The sequence below is a fragment of the Archocentrus centrarchus genome, chromosome 17 (genome assembly GCF_007364275.1).
Source record: "Archocentrus centrarchus isolate MPI-CPG fArcCen1 chromosome 17, fArcCen1, whole genome shotgun sequence".
Lineage (NCBI taxonomy): Eukaryota > Metazoa > Chordata > Actinopteri > Cichliformes > Cichlidae > Archocentrus > Archocentrus centrarchus.
This window is the reverse complement of record NC_044362.1, coordinates 5,253,186-5,279,290: the sequence shown is the minus strand read 5'-3', so window position 1 is coordinate 5,279,290 and position 26,105 is coordinate 5,253,186. Positions and strand designations below refer to the sequence as shown.

Genomic DNA, 26,105 nt, shown 5'->3' with positions numbered 1-26,105 from the left:
GAGCTGGAAGGTTAAAGAGCAGCTGAGGTCCCATCTGGCTGCACACTCACGTGCACTTCTGCCCGGTGAGGCTCAGAAAAGTACCAGGATGCTGTTCATGTGTGAAAACAACTTTAGATTTCTTGCAGCTCCTTACGGAGCCACTGGCTTTATAACAGTTCTCACACACAAGCGCTAAGCGAGTACAGTATTCAAACACACACACACACACACACACACACACACACACACACACACACACACACACACACACACACACACACACACACACACACACACACACACACACAGTACCCATTTACTTTTAAAGTCACTCTAATGCTCTTATTAAACTGCCTATGCAGAATTACCCTTAACATACCAACCAATGTTACCATAATAATATTGACAGTGTAGTTTAGTGCAGATCAAATGCACTAGCAAAACTAGTAAAACCCAACCTCTAATACATGTAACTTTGAGACTGAGAGCAGTTTTCCATTTTTGTGTTGTTACCACCCCAGTCACATGATCCTGTTTACATGCAAACAGCTTTTCAAAGGCAGTACCATCAGTCTGCAGCAACTCCAACATTTAACTTCAATCCAAACAAAGTTACCGACACAAAAGGTGCTGAGACACACTGCAGGAACAGGTCACTTGCAAGCTCAAGACACTGACACGAGTTTGTATTTTGCTGACGTTTTCTTCACGGTGTAGCGCTGTTTCACAGTGAAACAGTCCACCTTCACTGGCTACGGAACTGTCAGTCCAACTAGACTTGCCCAGTTGTTGCAGACAGTACAGACAGACTTGAGAGCAGTCAGCAGGAACAGAGGTTCATCAAGCCTGTGACATTTTCAGTAGAATGAAATAAAAGGACCCAAAAGGTTAATCAAAATTCAAAACCATGCAAATAGTTAGTGTGCAGTGGAGTATCCAACAAAACGTGTACCAGCATTTCAGGCATTTTTTTCCATCACTTAATTTGTCAAGTGTGCAGAATACACAGTAGCAGAAATGGTAATACGGTTAAACGTGTGTGTGGGGGGGTGTACGAGTCTCAGGTTATTTTACTTACACATCTGTTAAACACATTTCCCTATGAAAGATTTTTAGAAAACTTACATTTAGTTGTTGGTAACATGACACCACTTTAACACAGCTGGTTCTTCTTGTGATGATCTGCTTTAAAGTTGTGAATATGACTGTACATACATGATGGGACTTGTATTTGTACACTGCTGTGCAGTCTTTAGCTTCGATGCTCTGCTCGTATTTGTAATGCTGTGGAGGGGAGGCTGTCCGACTCGTGTACTTGCAGGATTCTAAAACTGAATCCACAAACACGAAAACTTCAGAGTTCACATGTGAAGTTAGTTTGGCTTCTAATCATTTAACTCTTTCATCCCTGTCCCTGCACCTACTGACAGCCCCCATCACTGACAAAAATCACTGACAGATCCTAAAAGTTTTAATCAGCCAAAAGAAGGAAAGACTTCTTGGTAACACTTCTCTCATTTACTCTTATAACCATATAATTCCTTTGTGATGAAACTTTTTTTTAACACATCTCAAGGACTACAAAGTAAAGGTTTGCTTTTCCTTTTTTAAATATGTGGCAAAAAGGTTCCATTGCAGTACAAATTTAAAAAGAAATCCTGATTGAAATTTGTTTTTTCTGCCATAATCACACTCCCAGCATCCTCTACATTTGTATGTCACTCCCTGGGAGGCCAATCTTAACCACTTAGACATTTGGAGTTCACCATGGACCAGAAACCTGAGCAGAGAGCAAACATATTCTGTGTCAAACAGACCAAACCTTAGTGTCTGTTCACCTGTTCATGCAGCTCTCAAGGTCTCGAGGCCACGACTCTCAGACTAAAAAGCAGCTTTCAGTGGAAGAGTCCACAGTGTCCAAGCCCAAAGGTGGTCCATCAGGTTAGGAGCACACTATTAATGAATCTGTCCCTCAGGATTAGACCAGAAATAGCTTTTTGATTTTTACAGGTGCAGTATCAGACATTCTGGACTGCACCTGTAAAATAAATGTACTGACTGACCCACGGAATATATTTTACAGCATATATTACAACAGATCCTGGACTACACTTTGACAGACCTGCATCTCAAGAATAGCAACGTACACTATTAGACTGTGAAGTGAACTGTGGGGTATTCATGCTGGTGAACAGAGGGTTTGATGATGACATCATCAGTGACAGTTTAGGCCATGGAGATGGATCTGCCCAGTCTCAAATAATATTACTACTACAGCTGTTGTACTAATAATAAGTAGGGGGATTACTAAATGAAGTCCTGCTGAGTACTGTACAGTGCCCGTCTGTAACGTGTTTTTTTCTTACTCTCGTGTTTTCTCTGGAATATTGTGATGAAGATGATGAAAGCCAAAGATGTCACTCTGGGTTTTTGCTGCAGTGTTCAGTGTTGTGCTCCTCAGTTTAGTAGATCACAGTCATTGTGTTGTCCTCTGAAGGTGAATCGGGGAGGGTCATTGTTGTCCGGTCCACTGTGTGTTTTTGTGTGCAAGTTCCTGACAAAAGGAAGACATATCGGTTCTCCAAGCTGCAAGAAAGTATGCTTTCAGAGGATTGTGTATTCAGAGCCATTGTGCCAGCTGCTGCAGTTTCCAGTGTTGTGGTTCCACAGTCCTGCTCATTTGTCCACGCTGGTAACAGCGACTCCAATCCATCTGGATGGTTCATGTTTGGTATCCTGTGATGATGAATTCATGCAAGCCCACTCTTGCTGCCTGCCACGCTGCCATAATCAAACCACCAATGGCTCTGAGTTTTGTGCGTTTCAATGCTTGTCATGGTCCCTGTTAGTTGGCAGTCTCTCCAGTAAAGCCTTATGATCCATACCTACACTGGCCACCAGTCCCCCTTCATTTACTGGAGCCCCACTGTAGTCGATGTCCTCTCCCTTTAGAGTTGTCATCTGGCCCCCTACAACCACAGTGATCACATGACTGAAATGGTCATTATTAGATAATCATGCAGCTGCACTTAGTATGTCATCTCTTTAGAAGCATCCATTCAGGTGTGGTTACCTGCCATAGTAAGTCCAAATGCAGGCTCATGACCTCACTGCTAATCAAATTTGTTCAAACCACACCTGCACAGTCCAATGAAGCAGAGTAGTAATAGTATGTGATCATTTTTTCCCCTAATTACACTGAAATGTATACCAGTCAGCAAAGTGTGGCTGCAGTAACTGCTACTTCTATCAAGGAGGGTGCATGACTGGTTCAGTTTCTTTGTGGTTTGTTTGTGTTTTAGCAGGATTACCTCAAATGTTATGGAGAGAGTTATGTGAAAATTGAAAAGTTCATGATGTCTTTGCAAACTAATCTAGAACCTTCTGGATCCAGGGACTCGTGCTTGTTGTATAGTGAATTTTTAGCCCTGATAATTTAATGAAGAGGAAAAATGGGACAGAATGAAAAGTAACAGCTGCTACATTACCCAGCGCTTTCAGCAGTGCAGCACCAGCACAGATGTCCCACTTCTTGATAATGGTGATGTGGATGTAAACGTCCGCCTGGTCCGCAGGGCTTGTGTCACTTGCAGGTGTGTCCAGCAGTGACAGTACTTTGTATCCTGAGAAAGACAAACAATATTAAACCATGTTAGATAAGAGTGAGTTTGCATACGGTTCTTTTCTGCCTGTTACCCACAGGTTGTTGCAGCCAGCTGCTCTTCTCTCACAGCTCTAAACCTCATCCACCATAGCTACAGTATTCTCAAAAACAGAATAGAATAGAGTAGAATGCCTTTATTGTCAGTATACAGAATGTACAATGAGATTGGAGGACCAGTCCTTTTCAGTGCCATGCTGTAGAAAGTCACAAATAAAGACTGGCTATTTAAAAAAAGAAAAGAAATTAGATACCTAAAGCCCTTAATAAATAAACTGTGGTTTGATAACAGAGTTACAGACAGACCAATGAGAAGTTTTTACCACTGAAAAACTACAAGTGAGGACAGAGATTTTATATAAGAGAAAATTTCCTACACAGTTTATTCTAAACTATTACTTTTATATAAAACATTTTATTACTTTTTCTAACACTGTGTTGAATTTTCAAAATAAAATGTAAGTACCGTATTTTTCGGACTATACGTCGCTCCGGAGTATAGGTCGCACCAGCCAAAAAATGCATAATAAAGAAGAAAAAAAACATATATAGGTCGCACCGGACTATAAGTCGCACTTTTTTTGGGGGGGGGGGGGTTGATAGAATCCGAGACCCAGAGCACAAATTCCATCTTGAACGGCAATTTAAAATAATAATGGATTAAAGAACAGGACGAACACGGTTACACCTACGATATGCTAACGTAGCACATTCAGCTACATGACGCACAACGAACACGTGTTCGGTATTGTAACGTTGTAAACACACTTCCAAAGTCGGCGATATTCACAACAAAGGTCGTCTTTATTAACAGAAAAACGGCTGCTGTAGGCCACAGCCACGCCAACCACAACTACAACAGCGGAACAGCAACACACACACAGGCAAGCTCTCGGTCTTTTTCTCTCTCTCCATGCTGCCTTCACGAACCTCCCGAACAGTCCGAAATCCCACAACATCAACACGCTCTCTAACTAAGAGAATCGCTACAGTATGTTAACGTAACATTAAGTTATTCAGATAATCATAGCATAAAGAACATACTAACAAGTTAACCAAACCATCAATCCATTGAATTCTTCATCCTCGGTGTCACTTCTAAACAATTCCGTACACTCCGTAGACGAAGCGCCGCTTCCTCTTCTGTGTCGCGTTAGTCAGACTCGTCGTCAGCTGCAGTTCCAATTATTCCAGCCTTTCTGAATCCCAACAGGATGGTTTGTCACTGAAGCCCATGTTTTCTTGATCCATCCAATGACTTCCAGGAAAGTTGGGTGGCGCATTCTCCCAGTTGCCGTTAAGCTGTGCTCTCCATCCACTGCGCCCACAGGTTACGCAAGACTGCCTTAAAGCTGCAGTTCACGGAGATGTCAAGTGGCTGGAGTATTTTGGTTCATGTGTTATAAATGTCACATATACGTCGCTCCGGAGTATAGGTCGCACCCCCAGCCAAACTATGAAAAAAAGTGCGACTTATACTCCGGAAAATACGGTACTGATTTTTTTTTCCCAGCAGCAAACAAACTGCTCAAAAATAAATTAAAGGAACACTTTGAAAACACATCAGATCTCAATGGAAAAAAGAATGATGCTGATAGTTACACTGATATTAACTGGGTAACATGTTAGGAATGAAAGGATGCCCCATCGTTTAATGAAAATAAAAATGATCAAACTACAGAGGGCTGAATTCAAAGACACCCCAAAAATCAAAGTGAAAAAATGATGCAGCAGGCTAGTACACTTTGCTGAAATGCCATTGCAGCAACTCTAAATGGCCCACATGTGCTTGCATGCATGCCAGACAATGTCGGGGCATGCTGCTAATGTGACAATGGATGGTGTCCTGGAGGATCTCCTCCCAGATCTGAACCAGGGCATCACTGAGCTCCTGGACAGTCTGAGGTGCAACCTGGCAGCATCAGAGGGACTGACACATAACATCTCAGAGGGGTTCTATTGGATTTAGATCAGGGGAGTGTGGGGGTCCAATCAGAGGTATCAATTCCTTCATCCGGCAGGAACTGCCTGTATACTCTCACCACATGAGGTCGGGGATTGTCGTGCATCAGGAGGAACCCAGGACCCACTGCACCAGCGTAGGTCTGACAATGAGTCCAAGGAGTTCATCCTGATACCTGATGGTCAGGGTGATGTTGCCCAGCCTGTAGGTATCAGTTTAACTGCTGTACTCTGATTAAAGTGTCTTCCTTTAACTTTCTGAGCAGTATTTTTTCTCCTGGGTGAACAGAGCTTAGTGGTTATGCGCTCTCACTAAGTCAGTCATTTTTTTCCCTCATGACAAAAACCCTTAATTTACCCAGCAGCCAGAATAGTCCAGAAATGATCTGTCCCCAGTACTAATGCTTCAGTGTTTAAAAGCAGGAAAAAGTGAACAGATAAAAAATGAATTTTAAAGACATAAATTAAAAAAGGGAAGGAAATAAGAGAAATCCCACCTTTCAGCTGTGCAAAGTCATATCTCAGATTATAGCAGCTCTAAGCCTGTCTCTTAAATACAACAAAAAGTTTTTTTATGTGTGGAAAATTGATTTGGTGTCCAGTAAAGAAAACCAGATATCATAGTTGCAGTTAAAGCCTTTGACTTTAAATGTTAAATAAATGTGAAGGCATTCTGTACTCACCTGCTCCACCTGCTTCTATAATTGTGCTGTTTCCAAAAGCACTATGAATATAACTTTTTACTTGTCCAGAGTGAGAACGTGACACAATCACTTTCTTGGGGCTGCCGCTGTAGGATGAGCGGGGATGCATATTTGATCCATAACCTACAAACGCCCAAGCTGAGGGAACAATGAAAAGTAGAGACAGAGAGAGAGAGAGAGGGAAGAAGCTGTGAATGTCTCTCCTGTCAGTCAGCATCTCTGCCTCACACTAGAAATCATGTATGAAACAGTAGATGTTAAGAACCTTTACAGAAAGGGATGAGTCAGCCAGCCTTAGCAGAAAGGAAAACCAGGAAAAATCCTGACGGTCCAAGGTTGTTGTTGTTCCTCTAATAGCCATTTGAGTCTGGCCCCGAAAGCAAGTAAACCCAGATAGACTCCCAATTTAAAATGCTTTCATAGGTTTAAGACAACAGATTCATTCCACTAACTGTTCATCAGCAGCTAGTGAGCATTTAGAAGCCAAAGAGGGAGATTTTTTTTTTTTTTTTTTCAGGAGACCGCACTCCAACACTGAGGCTTCAAAATGCAGAGTCAGAACCACGGCTATTATTTTTTTAAAACATACTGCACATGTACAATGTGTTTTAGATGTTATGTGCCTCACAGCAACTAGCCACGCTATTTGGCAGTTAATTCTGGTAAAAATGTTCCAAAATGAGAGGCCCAGTTCTGTTCTTGTTCTCTCCAATTAGTGAAAGTGGCATCTAGCAGACACCCACCAGAGAGGGCTGCCTGTGCCTTTATCGGTCAATCCAAGCAGCCATGTCCCTAAGAAAGTCCAAATGGGTTAAGTTATAAAAATATTCAACCCCTGTACAGCTGCCGAAGTGAGAAACTATCCATCACGACCACTACAGGTATTTTTAACCAGACATGTTATTGGGCATTTTAACAGGAAAGCCTCCAGTGGCTATTAGAGGAACTGCACTTTCTGGCACATTTGTTTCATTTTTCAGCACCAGCTGCTTCTTTCTGTACCTCAGCACAGCAACTGTGGACCTACTCAGCAGCAGCTGCATGTTACAGTTTACTTATTTGCCAAGACGACTTCTTAAAGAAGCAGACCAATAAAGTAGTCCAACATTTAAAATGTGCTTAATGTAAAATTGAATTGTGGAAGCACTTAAAACTTACCGGTGAGCCCAGTGAATGGCTGGTGTATGACTCCAATGACAGGTTTACCATCTACAGCCACACACACCATAGTAGTCACATATTTCACCAGGCTCTCTGCGGACAGACGTGAGGAGGCAGTGAAGGCGAGATAGAAATACACATCTTCAGTGTTTTTGACCAACAGTGAACAACTCAGAGACACTCATTTTTAGAATAATAAAACACACGACTCCAACACCACAGGTTGAAATGCAGCCCCACACCATGGCAGAGCCTCCATCGTGTTTAACAGTAGACTGTAAACACTCTGCAGCTCTCTCCTGACCTCTGCTATAGATATGGGACAACTATATGACCCAAAAATGTCAAATCTGGATTCATCACTCCTGTAGCCACTGATTTTCAGTCCAGTTCTTGTGTAATTTGGCAAACATCAACCTTTTACTTTCCTTAAGAACGGCCAGGCTTCTCTCTGTGTGGAGTTTGCATGTTCTCCCATGTCTGCCTGGGTTTCCTCCCACAGTCCAAAGACATGCAGTTACTGGGGTTAGGTTAATTGGTCACTCTAAACTGCCCATAGGTGTGAATGGTTGGCTGTCTCTCTGTGTTGACCCTGCAACAGGCTGGTGACCTGTACAGGGTGTACCCTGCTTCTCGTCCTATGACAGTTGGCATAGATGGCATCAATTTTTTCCTATTTCTTAAGGACGTGACTTTCAGCTACTTTTCATCTGCAGTAGATAAGCTTTTTCTTTTTTTGTCCTCTACTTGTCCAGTTTCCTCAGACACACACCAAACCGAACCATCTTGTTGATGCAAAAATGACATTTCATGCTTATCAAATTATCTTTGGCCTCTTTTTGTACATTCAGCGAAAGAAATGGGAACTAATTATGTGGTTTTGAGACAGACTGCTATTGACAAAGTGCCTAAAGATACAATTTTAAATGGGTTCTTTGCTAAGTTGTTTGTGATGTGTAGACACAACACTGGTTCATCCTCAGTGTTAAATGGCTTAACAATGCACACACAAAATGCTCTACATCCATTTGTTTTCTTTGTTTTGGAAATGTGACATTTTACAGTATCTGACATCATACAAATACATTAAGACACATGAGCTTCATCTGTGAAGATAAAACAACTGACAGGTGGCTACACTTTTCTCCAGTATGTCTTCAAATATGATGTCAGTATGAAATGAAGATGCCTGAGCTTCAGTGATATGCACACCTGTATATTCCTGTGTCGCATCCAGAGGATCGATCCACACGGTGATGCCCTCAACAGGAACTTCTTTTCCCCCCTTAATCTTCTCCCTTATTTCAAGTGGAATATTCTGGCTCCAGGTTAACGAATTATCCACCACGTTGTCATGTTCTTCACTGTTTACCTAAAACAAACCCACAGAGAGGGAGATTAGACTCTCAGACTAGTAGAACCACTTATAACTGAGAGCCTTTGCCTACCAACAGATACATGGTAACATAACTCGAGTTTTCAGGCAGCGTGCAGAAGAAAAAAAGTCTGGGCTCACCCTGACTTCAGGGAATGTGTTCTTCAGCAGGTAATACATCTTTCTGTGAGACTGCAGGTCGCCCATTGTGAGAGGATCGTTTGCTCCTTCTCTTGTTTTGCCCTTTGACTTTTCCTGCAGGGCATTTTCTTCACGCACCTTCTTCACCTGGGGGGGGGGGGTTAAAGTTAAAGTTTCTTTATAAACCAATAAGACTGTTAAATGTTTTCATAATGTTGTAACCAGATTAACAACTTGTTCCAAACTTTGGGTAAAAGGGCTGATAGTATTTCCATGTGGAAACAGTTTATCAGGTGGCTAATATTTAACTCACATCTACATTACTTTACTTTTACACACTGATCAGATAATTTGCTGAAGGACTATTTTGGATATGTTTTTTCTTGAGAAACATAAAAAGATCAATATTTAATGACAATCAGAGCCTGCCACCACTTTGTGAGTGATGAGATATGAGATTTTTTTTTTTTTTTTTGTCAAATGGGGCCAAAGTATAACTAAAACTAATAGCTCTAAAAGACAAGTTTATATTTGTTTGATAAGCTGTAAAAAGATGTTACCTCTTTGCCACCAAGTTCTGCTGCCTCCACTGAGACGGCCAGCAGGTCCCTCAAATCCACCGTCCTTCTCTGTCTGCAGGAATAAAGGGACAGAAGGAGGACTTGTTAGCGTGCCAATGAAACAGTTCTTCACAGCAAACCTACTGAGACTCTAACAGCTTCATCAGCTTTGGGTAGTGAGTAAGAGGGAAGGTTTTGGACTTTCTCCCAGGTTTTTCTATAAGAAACCTATATGTTAATTCCCATATTCACTTATCAAGCCACTGTCACGTCAGACACTTTCATCCATCCATCCATCCATCCATCCATCCATCCATCCATCCAATCTAGGGTTGTGTTTGGACTGAAGCCTCTCCCAGCTGTCACAGGACAAGAGGTGGGGCAGACCCTGGACAGGTCATCAGTCTATGGCAGTCACACAATTCCAAAGGTCCTAATTTCTCCTTCTTCACAAAACACTGACAACAACATAATGGGAATACATCCAGGTCACCCTCTTTTTATTTAAGCAAAAAAAGCTTTAGTTACAGATGTGCATTCTACACTGTTTACAAGGGGACGCCGGAGCAGGAAGCTTCACATAATTTGATTAAATAAATAATAATAACAATAACAACTTAATTTCTGATTTTGTAATTTGATTAAAAATTGCCTTTAAATATTTAAAAAGAAACTGAACTAATAAAACACCCATTGGATTTAAAACTAAAAAAAATCTTGAGGACAAAAGAAAAATTAACAGTCCTAAAAAAATTATCTACAGCAGGCGAACAGCAGGGATCTCAAAGTCATGTACTTGACACAGGACCTGAGAGATGCATCTAGCCCTTCGGTTAGTCCATCTACTGTTTATTTTGGGGTGGCTGCCAAGAAGCCATTCTCAAGGAAGAGTCAAAAGTCCTGTTCTTGTGCTAAATTACACAAGAACAGGACTGAAGAATCAGTAGCAACAGGTCATGGAGTGAAAAACACACAACGGAACAGTATCAGTCGTGGATTGGCCTCCCCAGAGCCCAACATTACTGAAGCAGTGTGAGATCATCTTTACAGAGGACAGAACAAAAGGCAGCCAACATCCAAACAAAGAGCTCTGAATGTCCATACACTGTAAATCACAGGTCAGCCTGCCTAAGAGAGTTCAGGCTGTGACTTTCAAGCCCATTACAATTGCACAAGCTCTGTTTTGTGTGCTGTATGTTTGCACACATTTCAACAAATCGTTGCAATATAAAGAAATGAGGGGTGACTCAAGACTTTTGCACAGTTACTGTGTGCTATTTTTCACTTTCTGGCCAGTCTTGTTAATAAGGAACTACAATGAGACAGCATCCATCAGGCACTGGAATCAACTTCAACAAGCAGACAAATCATCAGAAGATCAAACTGAAAACACAAAGAAGGAAATCGCTTCATCTGAGCTGTGTGATCACAGCTGTGGGTACTGAGCCAAAGCTTCCACACACTGGATTCTTATCCAGCAGGCAACATCACCATAAAGACATGTGATTAGCCTGAATTCATTCTGCACAACAACAAAGCCAACCACACAGCCACAGTCATTAAGAACCATCTTCAGAACAAAGAGTCCTGCAACAGATGGCATGTCCCTCACAAAGCCCTGAGCTCAGCATCATCGCGGGGCTGCATGCAAAGACAGGAGATCTGAGAATGACTAAATCCACTGAAGAACTGTGTTAAGTTCACCCAGATTACGCCTACATGTGTTGGAAAACTGTGTGCCACACCAAATAGGGATGATTTAAGGGTTGTCCGTTAAATTACTGAAAAATAAAGACATTTATGCGTTATTTTATAGCATCTTTACATTACTTTTAGTGCCTGAAACGGCAGAATGGTGCATGCAAATGTATGTGATACGATCCTGCCTACATTCACCACTGATCTGCAGGTTCTGTAGCTTCTGACCTGTTAGAACATCAGCACTGAGTTTGCGCACATTACCACACTGGAGCAACGCAAACTATCTTCAAACGTGCAAGAGCGCACCATCCTCAGACACAGACTCTACGAGCAGTGATAGGTTCCTTCTAGGTCCACCACTTACTGTGTTAAGAGGGGAGACTGGGACCTGAAAGCTGCCAGACGGCTGGAGATGACCCCGGCATACAGGTGGTAGATGACACCGACTCCAAGGAGACAGAACACCGCCACGCCGAGCGGTGACAGCCGGATGCCCATCGGAGCCATGGTTGCACGAAGAGTCTGATGATTTTTAGCTGGAAAATAATTAGTCAAATCCAAACCAACCGAGCGCACAAGTGCTCACAAGACAGAGATACGGAGGCCAGCTGACGTGGCTGTCCTCCAGCCGCCAGAGTCCCGGAAACCTGCTGCCGTGCTGCTTCACACCTGACAGCCAGTTCTCTGATAAACACGTCGACAGCGAAGCAGCGAACGGGCGAATCACAGATGCGCTGATGCCGTCAAATAACCCAACACACGGGTAATTTTTTAGCACTTAGCTCGCCGTTTAGCATCGCCCGACGTCCGTCTGACGAAAGTCAGCCAATAAGAGCTCACCGCTGCTGCTCAGAATGACATCCCGATTCTCGGGCAGCTCCACCGCTCCTTGTTCTCGCTGTTAACGAGCTGGAACGAGCCAAGTGTTCACTGGCGTAAAAGGCAAAGCAGTACAATCACACCTCTGTTCACTCATTTTTCCTACGTACGCGTAAATGTCGCGACTGCTTGCTTTTCTTCCGGGTTACTGGACCATTGGTTGTTGGCAAGCTCCTTGTTCTTCTTCTTGTAAATTTTTATTGACGGTTGACAAACAGCGAAGTGGTGCATTACCGCCACCAACTGATATGGCGTGTGACTTACCTCGGTTGCTGGCTTATTTTTCAGAGTTTATTTATATATATATATATATATATATATATATATATATATATATATATATATATATATATATATATATATATATATATATATATATATATATATATATATACACACAATAGTTTTTTTGTTTGGTTTTTTCCAAACCAAATAAGTTTTTTGGTTGTTTGTCTTTAAAATTGATGAACCAGTAGTGGATGACCTTTGGAAGCCAGTCTTCATCTAAAAAAAATGAAGAAACTTTGTCATAAAAAATGTGCATGATTATTCAAAATTATGACCTTTTTATTCTTTTAATCTTACAGTATGAAATTTTAATCAAAATTTGTCTTCTAATACATATTTATGAAATCTAGATGCATAATTTTAACTTTGGAAGTTTATATCTTGATCACAAGGGACTTCCTTATTTATTTTTTCTTTAATTTTCTAGGTGAAGGGGAAGAACAGGCACTAAAAATACTGCACTATCATCTCAGTGTTTTTTTTTTTTTCTCCTGTATTCTATGAGAATGAAACAGACTCATCTGTGATGTTACTTGGTTACTTTTTTTTTTTAAGCTGCTTTACTCAAGATCAATTTTTCTCTCCCACTTGTCAGACAAAGGAAATCTCACACCCACCACTGCTCACACTCCCTCCCTGGAAGCTGTTTAAATTCAGGTGATCCCGACTGAGTAAGGTGTGAAATAAAAACTCAGAGTTCTGACTGAGTATTTAAGCAAATGTAGTTAAACTGAACAGAGCTTAAACTATTACATGTATCCTTATTTGCATGGATGTGCTTGGACTGTGGGGCATAAGTGGAGCACAAGGAGGACACGCAGACTCCACACATAAAGCCCAAGCAGCAACCTTGGGACTGAAAAAATGAAGCCAGTGTTAAAGTGGCAAAATCTGCAGATCAGTCCCACAGATTCCCACACTTCAACGCCACACTCTGTGGTATTAAAGGCCCACTTATAGTTTTGTGTACTCTGATTGGCAGGTGTTCCAGCACAGGGAGCCGCAGCTGAGAGCCGCTCAACCATAACTCAGCTAATCTGAACTGGACCTCAGGCCTGCTGTGTGGTTCAGCCCGATCAAGTAGTTTTAGTGAGTGAAATTTTAGTATTTTATTAAATTAACAGGTATCTGTGTATGTGTGCTATACTAATATAGTTTATGTATGCAGATTATTAACAAAGCTTCCTACATAGCTGACACACTCCACCCTCTTCCTCAAATATACTCATGTCCAGCTCCAAAAACGATGGTGGGCAAAAGTTGAGGTTTCAAAATGTGATGTGATGGCTGTTGCACGTCTGTGGAGACTTTGTGCTGAGAGCCCAACACAGAGGTCTTTACATCAGAGACGCTGAAACCAAATTTTTCCTTGATTCACTACTGAAACGTCACCCTTGACCAACAGAAATCAGTGCAGGTGTTAAAAACTGATGTGCCGTTCTTACAGAGATTTCTGAATGAGCTTGAGAATACGCGACACTTTTCCAAGTCACTGTGTGTACAAACTCCAAAGCTGGAATGCTGCGTAGAATGTAAATGCAGACAGAATGCAGTGGTTTGCAAATAAAGCTGGATTTTAGTCACTAAAGAACACAGAAAACATCAAATGTTTAAAATGCTTCATAGTCTCATTTTAAAGAAAAATATGGTCATTTGGGATTTGATGGGACTAATGCATCTCAAAACAAAGCTGGACATACCCGTGGTCGCCACTGTGGAGCATCTGCTCTTCTTCTAACAGCAGTCTGTAAACATCTGGGAACCCAAGAGCCCAGTTTTTAGGTTCATAGGATTCCAGCTGCTCAGCAGTCCCGGGTCTTCATCTTATTTTTCGTTTCGTGGTGCACCAAATGTTTTCACTGGGTCAAAGTTCAGCAGACGCACTCTGCTGCTACAAAGCAGTGATGTTAGAATAGATGCGGTACACGGTTAGCACCGTCCTGCTGCACAGAGACCGCTCCAGATTTTGATGATATTTCGTACTGCGGATGAGTTTCGGTCTTCACAACTTTAATGTTGAGGAAAGTCAAGCTGAAACTGTTCTAAATTTGTGGATGCAGTGTTCTGCAGATTGGTGAACCTCTGCCCATTTTTATTTCCGAGAAACTCCGACTCTCTAAGATGCTCTTTTCACATCCAATCATGTTACTGATCTTATCTAATTAACCTAGTTAGTTGCTGCAGCAGTTTATTTTTAGCACCACTCACTTTTCCAGCCTTTTGTTGGTTCCATCCCAAAATCCAGCCATCAAAATCAAACTGAGCAAAGAGTTTTCATTTTAAACATTTGATACGTTTTCTATGTTCTACTGTAAATAAAATCTGGGTTTGTATGATTTACATTGTTTTTATTTACATTTTACACAGCATCTAACTGCATTTTACTTTAATATTGTGTTTGTATGATTATACAACTAGAAAATCATAAGTGAGAAAGACTTTTGCATCATTTGAGTGAAGCTTTCCTTTAAAAAATTGACTCGTGTGCATGTATGTATACAAAAACCTTGGACATGCAGTATAATAAAGCTCTACACATCTGGATTTATTCATGTCCAAAGGAGACGTACTCTCAAACATGTGAGACAAACCAACATATGATTAGCAGTTGTATAGAATCAGTAAAGATGCATAAATATATTTTAAAAAAATTAATGTTACAGAACCATGTGAAGAACCACAATCATAAAGGAAATACAGCATCAGTGTAACACCAGCATTTCTCTCTGTTGAAGCATCCCTCACTGTCTGCTGTGCCTGTTTCCATGCAGCTTTTTCATTTCCCACTGTCAGTACAGAGCTGCAGCCACAGCACCTCCTCCTCCTCCTCCTCCTCCTCCTCCTCCTCCTCCACCTCTTCGTCTCTGTGGCTCTGCCAGCTGGCACAGATCTTACAGTCTTAAGTCTCTTCGCTGCCTGCGAGTAGTCTGCACGTCTCCTCAGCCTCATGAGATTTGGGAATACACCGCTCCATCCTCCTCGTTCACTTTCCCCCCTCCCCCTTGTTCTGTAGGCCATTTAACAGCGATGTGGTAACACTTCAGCTCCTCCTCAGACACCGAGGCGGGTGCGCGGCTCATGAGGTCATGACCGCGGAATGACTTGGGGAAGGCGATGACATCGCGGATGCTGGGAGCTCCGACTATAATTGAGACCAATCGATCCAAACCTAGAAAGGCACAGAGAGATAAAGAGACGACTTCATCAATAGATCATTAAATATTATATCGATCACTCTGAATTCTCTGTTCAGTTACCAACTCTCACACAGGCTCTGACTGGTTCAGACACTTGCATTCTTACATACAGCTGAAATGGGCAAACACTAAAAAATCAAACAAGTTCAGAACTGCTGTGCACATGTAAAGTGCCCCCCCCACCCCACCCCCACCCCACCCCGGTCACTGAGAGGCTCACAGTTATTGCAGCTTGACTGCAAAGTGCCCGATGATGCTCTGCAAAAACAGTAACAATAACAGGTGTTACTGTGACAAAAAAAACAAACAAAACACTGTGTCACTGTGTCCCAGGTAACAGTGAGACAACACCACCACCATGTGGTCAAACTAGAAATTACAACTTTGCCCTGTGTAGTTTTTTCCAGTGTGTAGACCATACACTTCTCACAAAACAAATACAAAGACCCACAATCTGAACTAAAAAATAAACAACACAAAAAATAACACACATAACTCCACAATAAATAAATGCATTAATTAACTAGAAATACATATGCAAATATCCCAGTAAAAGTAACTGAAAGACTAAACTGAAGAAGCCTCTCGGATGAGAGGTGAAACAAGGAACAACAATAAGTCCTGTCGCCCTTTTTTCAAGCTGCAGAGACTACCGTGACCTGGATGACTGAGAACCTGCACAGACAGTAAAAGTACCTCCTTCTCTGTCCAGCATACCACGCTTAAAACAACACACATCTAACAACATTATACACATTTCAAATTAAAATACAGACAAGAAGGGAAAAAAGGAATTCGAGCATAAAAAAAATAGACTGTGAGCTTTGCCAGCATACATCATCACACAGCTGAATAAACTGAACACATAAATGATAACACATCGATCCACTCTTACTCGGTCCAGAACTGTGTAAATTATTAAGTGGACTTGTACCTCTGGCGCTGTAACACGAGACAGCAGTTTGAAGAACAACCGTGTTCCCATGAATGGCGTGGGAACACTAATAATTAGCCAGTCGGTGGTAAATTAGGGACTAAAGCTGCTGTGTCGCTGCGTGAACGGGAGGTTTACTCGTTTCCAGCATCACTGAGTCTCGTGGTTACTGTAAAACTCACAGAGAAACAGGCTCAGCTGTTTTTACTTCACTCTTAAAAAACCAGCACGTCGGCATGGCAGCGCATCTGTCTTAATCTAAAGATGGCATGAAATTCAAGAGAATACGCGGGTCTCTCTTTGCTGGTTAAGGAACTCAACTCAAGATGATTTTGTGCTACACTAACTCTGATAAATTAAGCTCACCCAGAGCGATGCCTCCATGAGGCGGTGCTCCTGAATCCAGGGCCTCTAGGAGGTGGGAGAGGAGACGGGGATCCTCCTGAAGCCAAAACAAAGTTGAAAATATTTACTGTTAGCTTAGCATTGACGAAATGTACCACAACCAACTACTAGCTTTCAGAAGTGAAAGACTGAACGGCACCCAGATGGAAAAAAAAGCCACTGACCTTGAGGATATTTTTCAGCACGTGAAGCTGCTCTGAGGCCTTGTGGATGCGAACGGAGCCTCCTCCGATCTCACAGCCATTCAACACCAGGTCATAGTGCTGACCACGAGCCTGTGAGGTGCAGAATATGCCACATACAGTAAGCATCCGGCATTTTCTTTCTACGTATATAAAGGTAAATAAGAAAACACTACACGAGTACCTTGTGTGGATCCGTGTAGAGTAACTGTGTGTCCTCTGGCACTGGAGCAGTAAACGGATGATGAGCTGATTCCAGCTCCTTTGGATCATCTTTGGGCAAGAAGAGGGGAAAGTCCACAACCCAGAGGAAGTGGAAGGCTGAGGGGTCACGCAGGGAAACACCACGAGACTCCAACAGCTTAGCACACTCCAGGCGAAGATGCCCCAGCAACGGGCGCTGAGAGCAGAAGAGAGAGTCAAATGAAGGGAGTGCTCGTTTCAGCGTGGCCGCTCTTTTGTTTGATCGCTAACACAATCCAAGCCTCTTACAACAGCGTGCTGGGAGCCGGCCGCCATCAGCAGCAGGTCTCCTGGTTTGGCCTCAGTCCACTTCAGCAGGTCGTCTGTGGCGGAGGCGGACAGCAGCTTCTTCAGGCTAGACTTTAATGTCCCGTCTGCGCTGACCAGCACCAAGCTCAGCTCCTTCACACAGAACACACACACACACACGAGGAGAAAACACACCTGGTGGGACTTCAGAGGTTCTCCTGGTGTTTCTAATGCAGAGGAGCTCTGTGCTAGTTGTACTCATTTAAGGTGGGTGGAGCACAGCTGGAAAAAGGCAAGCTGGTGGACTGTTTGGTTACTGCCATTCAGATCTCATAAATTATATCTACAAAGATAAAAATATTACCTTAATATAAATACTGACTATTATTTGCTAAACTCTTTAATAAAGGCGATCTATTCTGCTCATTTCCAGCTCCATATTTTTATTCTTGGACTCTACTAGAGTAGCTTTGAATGATCCACACTTCATTTAGAGCAGACTTGATAACTTGTACATACAATGACTTCATTATTTGATACTTTGGCCATATTTATTATTAGCATGCATCACTGTAACACAACAAGAAAAATCATCAGGGCTTCTGTAATCCCTAAAGAGTGACCTCTGACCGCTGCTCAGATATTCATGCTGTTATTTCCTGCATCTATTTTATGTTCTCCTTTTTTCCATTAGAAAACGAAACTGTGATGATCTCAGAGCAGCCGAGGGTGTCGAAGTGAAGACAGAGGGAACACACACCTACCTGTCCAAACTGAGTCTTGGCTGTTTGTTTCAGTTCTTCTAAATCTTTCCTCGTGAAAGTTTTCTGTTGTCATGAGAGAGAAAAACACAACCTGAGACAGCAAATTCAGGTATGACAGATGTATACAGATGGCAGCAGATCCCTGCTCTAAATTTTCAGTGTTTCCTGCTCTGGGCGGAGGTTTTGTTCTTACTGCTCCACCGGGGACACGGACGGCCTGAACGGAGCCTCCCGACCGGGCAAGAGCTGATCTCAGGAATTCAATGTCCGTGGATTGGAAAAATTCACTGAGGTCGATCAGCTGATAAAAAAGAAAATAATGCACTCATTTTCTACATGATACAAAAGTGTAAAACTGCAGCATGCTCAGTAAAGACATTGATTCAATTAGGACCCCCATGAAAATCACACACCTTCATACTGAATCTGGTGTCGGGTTTGTCCACACCATAGTTCCTCATAGCCTCTTCATATGTCAGAGTCTGGAAAGGAACCTTAAGAGAACCGTATTCTGCAGGCCAGGAGTACTGCAGCAAACCCTCCACCAGGGACATGATACCTGCCTGCTCCACAAAAGACATCTCTATGTCCACCTGGGAGAAGTGACAGGAGGGTTTTCAGAATTCAGACAACACAACGTGATCCAACACAGCTGAGGCCCGTCAGTGTTTGCTCAGAGAGAAACACATGGCAGCCAAAGAATCCTGAACTGAAATCTATGGTATAATATCACATCAACTATGCACAAAGATCACATTTATGATATTACACTCAGCTCCCTTTTCACCACGACAGACCGATCCGTCTGTCAGTCTTCCTTCTCCCATCACTCGTGAATACGACCCCGAGATACTTAAACTCCTCCACCTGGAGCAGCAAGTAGTCCCTGAGCCGGAGTGGGCGCTCCACCCTTTTCCGACTGAGGACCGTGGCCTCAGACTTAGGTGCTGATTCTCATGTCTATATTCAGACATTTCAGTTTTTTCCAGTTCCAATAAAATAATTCATAACACGTTTCAGTGGGCTGAGCATTTTATTTGAATATCTGAATATTGTCTATGGATAGTTTGAAGAAGTAACAGCCATGATGACCGATAACACTTTGAAAATGAAAATTCACTCATGCTGAAGTGCATAATTAACTCTGAAGTCAGAAATTTTGTTACAGAGATTCAAAAACACTCCCACAGAGTCCAGTGGTTAGGATTCCTGGTTTTCAGGTCAAAAGACCTTTACAATGTAAACATGCCAGCTTCATGTCTAGATGTTTGTCATGGTCACAGAAGTGCTGCATGTAATCAACACTCACAGTGAAGATGTGCTGCTTCCAATTTCACCATTTTTTCCCCCCGTATCGTCGCCAATACCGCTTCATTTCTAAGATGTGACAGCACATAAAGATAACAGGAAACCAACCCTTTCCTCTGTTTCACCTCCATAATTTTCCTTCTAAGTGTTTTGATTCTTTGCTCATCCCGAAGCTGCTATCTTGCGGCTGGCTCTGAGCTCTGGATAGCTTTAGCTTTTGAGGGTGATTTAAGTGTGTAAATTAAGTGTGTTTTCATGAATGTTTTACGGTGGACTTTGCGTCACTTTCCTTCACAGTGATGAGCTTCCATGCTAATGACATTAGTTGTGTGGCTGAGAGTGTGCGCACGACTATTTGCCCGTGCCACTGCGCGCATGTTGCACATGCATGAAACAGACTGCTTGTAGTTGGGTATCTGGGAGGCTGACCAGCAATTTTAATTATCTCTGTCTGTCTCTATCTCTATAAAAGGGTTTTGTGTGCTTCATCTCACCTGGGTGAACTCAGGCTGCCGGTCTGGTTTGGAGCCTTCGTCTCTGTAGCACCGAGCTATCTGGAAGTACCTGAGGAGACAGGAGGTTGTTGGCCACAGACAGCAGGGTCTGACTCTACTGTGGACATCTAAAGATTCTGCTAGGTGTGCAATGCTGTCAGCAGTGGAAATCAACTAGGTAAGTACTATATTTCAGCATGGCAGTGGAATCTATTGTCGGCTCTTCTCCTTGGCAAATAGCATATAACGTATAAAATGAACACCCTCAGCCTTTTTTCTTTTATCCGAGTACATTTTACACACACAGAGTAACCATTTCCAGTATTTGTTCCATGGCCAATCAACTTATTTTAGGCTGGTACAACAAACTTGCTTTTAAACTGTTTCTTATTTGCAGCCATTAAAAAGAAACATTATGACTCATTTGCTGTTATGTTAATATCAATCTGATTATGGCACAGTTTACACAGACTGATCAGGGGCATGAATGTCATGGGAATGTTGGGCTTTTAATGGTTTCTTTGAACTTTTCCAGGGTGGAATGATTGTGCAGCACACATCTTTAATGACTTAAAAAAAAAAAAAAAACACGAGTTGATGGTGACCCTTTGGGCCATCTTCTAGACCCTGGCAAAGTGGTGACACATCCGAATAATTTGGCATACAATTGTTGAAGGTTGATGGTTTGACCCCTGGCTCCAGTCTGTACCAGTACCCTTGGGCAGGATAATGAACCCTGAGTTGCTCCATCAGAGTGTGAATGTTAGACAGGAAGCCCGTAGATATATGTAGAATGAGACTTGCTGTATAAAGTGCTTTGAGTTTGAGTAGAGCAGAAAAGCAATATATAAGAACCAATTCATTTAAACTGATGATCTGCAGTTGTTTAGAAATGGCTCCAAGAGACCTTCCCAACATGTGTGAATCTACAATTCTCTCTCTTAGGTCTTCACTGAGTTGCTTGGACTTTCGCATTGTTGAGTATTGGTCAATCCAATCAGTGCTGTCAAACTAATCATTTTCATCCTGACAAAACTACCAGTAATAGTCAGTCATGACCACTAATGAGAAGTTAATAGGCCTTCAGCTCCACTTATTAAAAGATATAAGTGAGTGAATGTATATATTTGAGCCCGATTGTTCCTGTATGTATAATTTTGGTCCTGTGTGGATTACAAAAAAAAAAAAACAAAAAACCCTAAATAAATTCAAATTTGTGCACCCGATTCTTTTTTAAAGTCATTAAAGATGTATGCTGTACAATCATTAACAGCCCAACATCACCATGTCGTTCATGTCCCTGATCAGTGAGTGTAAACTTCTGACCACAGCTGTACGTCCATTATTTGCTCCCTTTAGGCTCTGCTTTGGATCTCCATCAACTCATATGAGACAATCGCACCATTTAAAAGCAAGAAACATCTTACTGCTAAATAGTGCATTATGTTCCAGTCAGTGGAGCCCTGCACTAACCTGTCTACACCAGCCACCATGAGAAGCTGTTTAAACTGCTGCGGACTCTGGGGTAGAGAGTAAAACAGGCCTGGCTCTCTGGATGGAACCACAAACTCTTTGGCTCCCTAAAACAAACCACAAACATGTTTGTTCATTAAGATATCAGACATGAAACCAGAACATTTACACCCAGCTTGGTTTTGCTATTATATGACCCCTTAGGAGGACAATTCTTTGTAAACTGATCTTACAGAACATTAAGATGAACTCTTGTACATGTTTCTGCTGCATAACATGGTAAACGTGGTTTTAATAACTATCAAATTATTTAAAAATAAAAAAATTTGCATTCTTACCCCTGGTGTCCTTTTGAAGAGTGTAGGAGTTTCAACATCCACAAAGCCTATTGGAGAAAAAAAAAAAAAAAAAACATGAAAAATCAGGACTCAGTACAGCAAGAAGGGGACCAGATCCTGTACCTGGTTTCCTCTTACAGCCAGCAATAGCAGTGAGAGTCTGCTAGGAAAGGCTGGTCCTCTGATGCTTCATGTCTGAGCAAATCAAAGACAGAACATGAACCGTACCGTGCACATTACAGAGATACTCCCTCATCTTCATCACCAGCTGGGATCTCAGTCTGAGGTTCTTCTGCATCTGTGACGACCTCAGGTCCAGGTAGCGATACTGCATTCGCAATGACTCTGACTTCTAGTAAGTCCAAAAAAATAAACAGACTATGATTATTAACCCTGGAATACTAATGTGAGTTATGCAACACTATTACTTTCACGTGGGTGAAAAAACATAAATCACCTGACGTCAGTGTTCTAGGGTTATAGATCTGCTCAATAGTTCACATGCATGTAACATTAAGTCACTTACTTTGACAAAGTCTTTTATCTCAAAAGGAAGCTTCTGGCACAGATTAAAAACCTCCACATTCTCAGCCAGGACTTCAATTTCTCCAGTTGGCATCTCCTGATTTAAACAACAAAATAAGATGACTGACCACTAAAGGTTTAAGCAGGTAAAATATGCTGAAAGTTATTCAAGTTTGACCATCACTGCTTGGAAAAGTCAGAAAGTACCAGCAGTCTCTGATTGATGTCCTTCACTATATTTATTAAAAGGACAGAACCCTTTATTTCATAAATATAGTGAAGCACATTGATCAGAGAGTGCCATTTAAAACCAAGCAATCATTATATCTTCAAAGATTCGCTGCTCAGCACACTGTTACTTTGTATCGTGGAATCCCTGGTTTTTACCCAGGTGGCCTGGGCTTGACTCCTGGTATGGGAACTTAACTTTACCCACCAGCTCCTGCAGGCAGTATGTCTTACATTCCACCAACTGCACCTTCAGAAACATATACAGACCTTGTTCTCTTGTCCCGCTGGTCGACTCCTGACTGTTCCTGTGACCTTGATGACAGACTCGGCCGTCAGATTGCACAACGTGGCTTTCAAAGAACTTGCAGACTTAAAACAGAGGAAACAATAAATAAATTTTTTTAACAGCACAGTTTTCATTGATTGTGTATTTTGTTGTTTGTTTGTTTGTTTTTTTCCATACTTCATCCTGAGGAATAAGAATTTGCGTCAAGCCACTGAAATCTCGAAGGATGACAAACAGGTCCTGCCTGTCAGGGGCAGAGACAGACACTGTTAATGTTTATGAGACTCGAGGAAGAATGGTGAACATGTGGTCTTGAGTAATAGTTCTTCAGGCCTTCTGAAGGTCTTTCAAAGTGTTTCCGTGGACATTGGCTACTTTTTTCACTCTTTCAGTCCACTCCTTGTTACTGACCATTTTAACGCTGACCTATGAATCACTCGAGCATAACAAAGAGATGAAGCAGGGTTGTGTCTACACATCACAGACATCTTAGCAAAGAGCCAATTCTAAATGGTATCTTTAGACACTTTGTTACTAGCAGCCTGTTGCAAACATACATAATTTGTTCCCATTTAGTTAGTTGAATCTATGAAATATCTCAAAGATAACAGTTTGACAGGCATGCAATAGAATTGTTGCATCAACAAGATGATTTTTAAAGAGCTATTAGTGGAAAATGAATAGCTCTTAGGAAAAGAGAAGCATGTGGCCCTTCAGTTGGCCCATCTACTGTTCACTGAAGCCTCATCAGAAATGGTCTCAGTGGAAGGGCGGCTGTTAGGAAGCCGTTCTGAAGGAAGGGAAACAGGGAGAAAAGGCTGAAGTATGCCATGTTACACAAAAACTCAGTGACTCGGTGTGATGAATCCAAACTTGACATTTCTGGTACAACAGTGAGCGCAGCTCTGGCAGCAGCTGAAGCAAAAACTCGGGTGTGGGAGGAGTTTGATGAGGCCGTGGAATAAAAAATATTTTGATAGAGTCCCGAACAGATGACCGGGGGGTTTCCTGTCATTACCAAATGATTGGTAGTGCTAATGGCTAGCAAACTGTAGTGATAGTGATCCATTCCAGTAGCTAACAGTTGCCCAGCAAGCACAACACACACAGGTGTAGAGAGCAAGGGAGGTGTGGGAAAACGTGTCAGCGATGATCCACTCAGGGTTAAAGGGTCGTGTTTTAGCAAAAGAAGGAAATCCGTTGCGGCGATGGAAACTTTAATGCTGCTAATTTGGGTGAATCGGTCCGCTTACCTGGTGACACCTGAGCTGCCGAGTTTAAATGAAGCATCGAAGCAACAAATCTGTGTCGAGGATTTTTATAATCAAATTATTGGAGTTACTCGAGGAATCGTTGCAGCCCGACAGTCAGTCTACATCCTTACCCTCACTTATGGTCACGAGCTCAGTCTCTCAAAAGAATAAGGTCAAGGATACAAGTGGTCAAAATGAGCTTTCTCCCAAGGTTGGCTGACCTCTTCTTTAGAGAGAGGGTGAGGAGTTCAGTAGAGCCGACTCAGAGTAGAGCCGCTACACATTGAAAGGATCCAGCTGAAGTGGTTTGGGTATCTGACTAGGATGCCTTCTGGGCTCCTCCTGGGTGAGGTATTCCAGGCAAGTCCTATTTTGAAGAGGCCCTGGAGCAGACCCAAGACATGCTGGAGAGATTTCATCTATCAACTGGCCTGAGAACACCTCAGCGTTCCCCCGAATGAGCTAGAGGAAGAGAATGCTTGGGCTTCTCAGCTTAGACTGCTGCCCCCACGACTGAGTCCAGGATAAGTGGCAGAAAGGATGGATGGATGTTTAGTATAAAAACTGAAAAGCATTTTTTTTTTTCTAAAAGTGACCAAACAATCGTGTGAATATTGAAATAGCTGCAGATTAACTTTCTGCCTCGTGCCTAACAGATGACTGGGCCAATCCTTGCTAGCTGTGGTTTAATCTCAGTGTGGATCATACCTGATATACTGCACCCAGCCACACAACGTGACTTTCTTTCCCACATGATCTGATCGCAGTTCTCCACAGGTGTGACTCCTGAATGACAGACTGCTGGGACCTGATAATAAGACAGAGTTAGGACACACTACACTTTAATACTCATTTAAAGTACTCACTGACACTGCAGTAAATGTCTGCAATATTAACAGATTTGTATAAATGTACAGAATTAAACAGAAGAACATGTTTTACAGAAAAATTTCTTACACCGCAGAACCTACAGAGCGGAAGGAAGAATGCAGACAGGCTAAAACCAATACTTCAAGGCTGGAGTAAAGTCAGCTGAAGCAGTAGTCTGTTGATAAGTAAATCACTTCTGAAGCCTGATGTACCTGTGGTGGGAGAAGCCCGGTGAAGCGCGTATGAGCAGCTCACATGTCTGAGTTGAGGTCTCCACAGCAGGCGTCCTTGACTCGAAGCTGAAGCTGAGCTCTGGTACCAAACAGCATGAGCTCTGAGTCCTCTGAGCACCCTCTGCAGCACTAACCTGCTGTTTGATGCCATTTCTTACAAACACAAAGTGAAACCTCAGGCTGGAGAAACCATATTCAGTGCTGTGTCCGTCAGCAAGTCAAAGCACACCGGAGCTCTTCCCGTTTATGGATGTGATGACAGCATTAACAAACTCCACAGCACTAAGAAGCAGAATGAGTCGGGGGCGCGTGCTGCCAGTATTACTTCACCTGGTTTCGGTTCCGGATTTCACTCGTTTCACAAACCCCTGCTCATGGGGATGGTCTCCTCTGCCTCCTCTGGATCTGCTCAGCCTGATCCATTCATGTGCCAATCGGCGCTCCGTGACCGGACGTGACGCCATGCTGCCAGACCAGAGTAGTCAACCTGAGAAATGATCGATTTAAATCGAGAGAAATACACGCTATACTGCAGTATTTCACCCTGTCCTGCAGTTCCTTCTGTTTTGTTGTGCATTTCCTGTTCCGATTGTAAAACGTTATATTAAACGTGGCCAAATGTTTAAAATAATCAGGTCAGTGATCCCTTTAGTTCAGGCTTCACACCTTACTGAAACTTTCTAAACACTTGGTTTTACACAGTTTT

At 42.3% G+C, this 26,105-nt stretch overlaps 2 protein-coding genes and 1 long non-coding RNA gene across 3 annotated transcripts; 1 reads left to right on the top strand and 2 right to left on the bottom strand.

Moving 5' to 3' along the window:
* Window positions 1-243: 243 nt before the first annotated feature.
* bpnt2 (3'(2'), 5'-bisphosphate nucleotidase 2) lies at window positions 244-12,314 on the bottom strand. The gene is made up of 8 exons (XM_030751349.1): window positions 11,612-12,314; window positions 9,547-9,619; window positions 8,987-9,133; window positions 8,683-8,842; window positions 7,468-7,563; window positions 6,289-6,447; window positions 3,471-3,605; window positions 244-2,951 (listed from the first exon to the last, which is right to left on the bottom strand). The coding sequence occupies exons 1-8, from the start codon at window positions 11,752-11,754 to the stop codon at window positions 2,806-2,808; spliced, it is 1,059 nt and encodes a 352-aa protein (XP_030607209.1). The 5' UTR covers window positions 11,755-12,314; the 3' UTR covers window positions 244-2,805.
* On the top strand, window positions 11,878-21,937 carry LOC115795443 (uncharacterized). Its single transcript, XR_004021262.1, has 4 exons — window positions 11,878-12,010; window positions 13,397-13,503; window positions 20,169-20,368; window positions 21,550-21,937. It is a non-coding gene; the product is annotated as an uncharacterized LOC115795443 (long non-coding RNA).
* dars2 (aspartyl-tRNA synthetase 2, mitochondrial) lies at window positions 15,256-25,966 on the bottom strand. Its single transcript, XM_030751348.1, has 17 exons — window positions 25,379-25,966; window positions 25,005-25,104; window positions 23,221-23,287; window positions 23,025-23,126; window positions 22,528-22,623; window positions 22,230-22,353; window positions 22,002-22,048; window positions 21,664-21,770; window positions 20,191-20,260; window positions 18,802-18,981; window positions 18,582-18,689; window positions 18,389-18,451; window positions 17,625-17,777; window positions 17,317-17,532; window positions 17,115-17,225; window positions 16,912-16,987; window positions 15,256-15,583 (listed from the first exon to the last, which is right to left on the bottom strand). Exons 1-17 carry the CDS (start codon window positions 25,548-25,550, stop codon window positions 15,360-15,362), a joined length of 2,016 nt encoding a protein of 671 aa, XP_030607208.1. The 5' UTR covers window positions 25,551-25,966; the 3' UTR covers window positions 15,256-15,359.
* Between the last annotated feature and the right edge of the window lie 139 nt (window positions 25,967-26,105).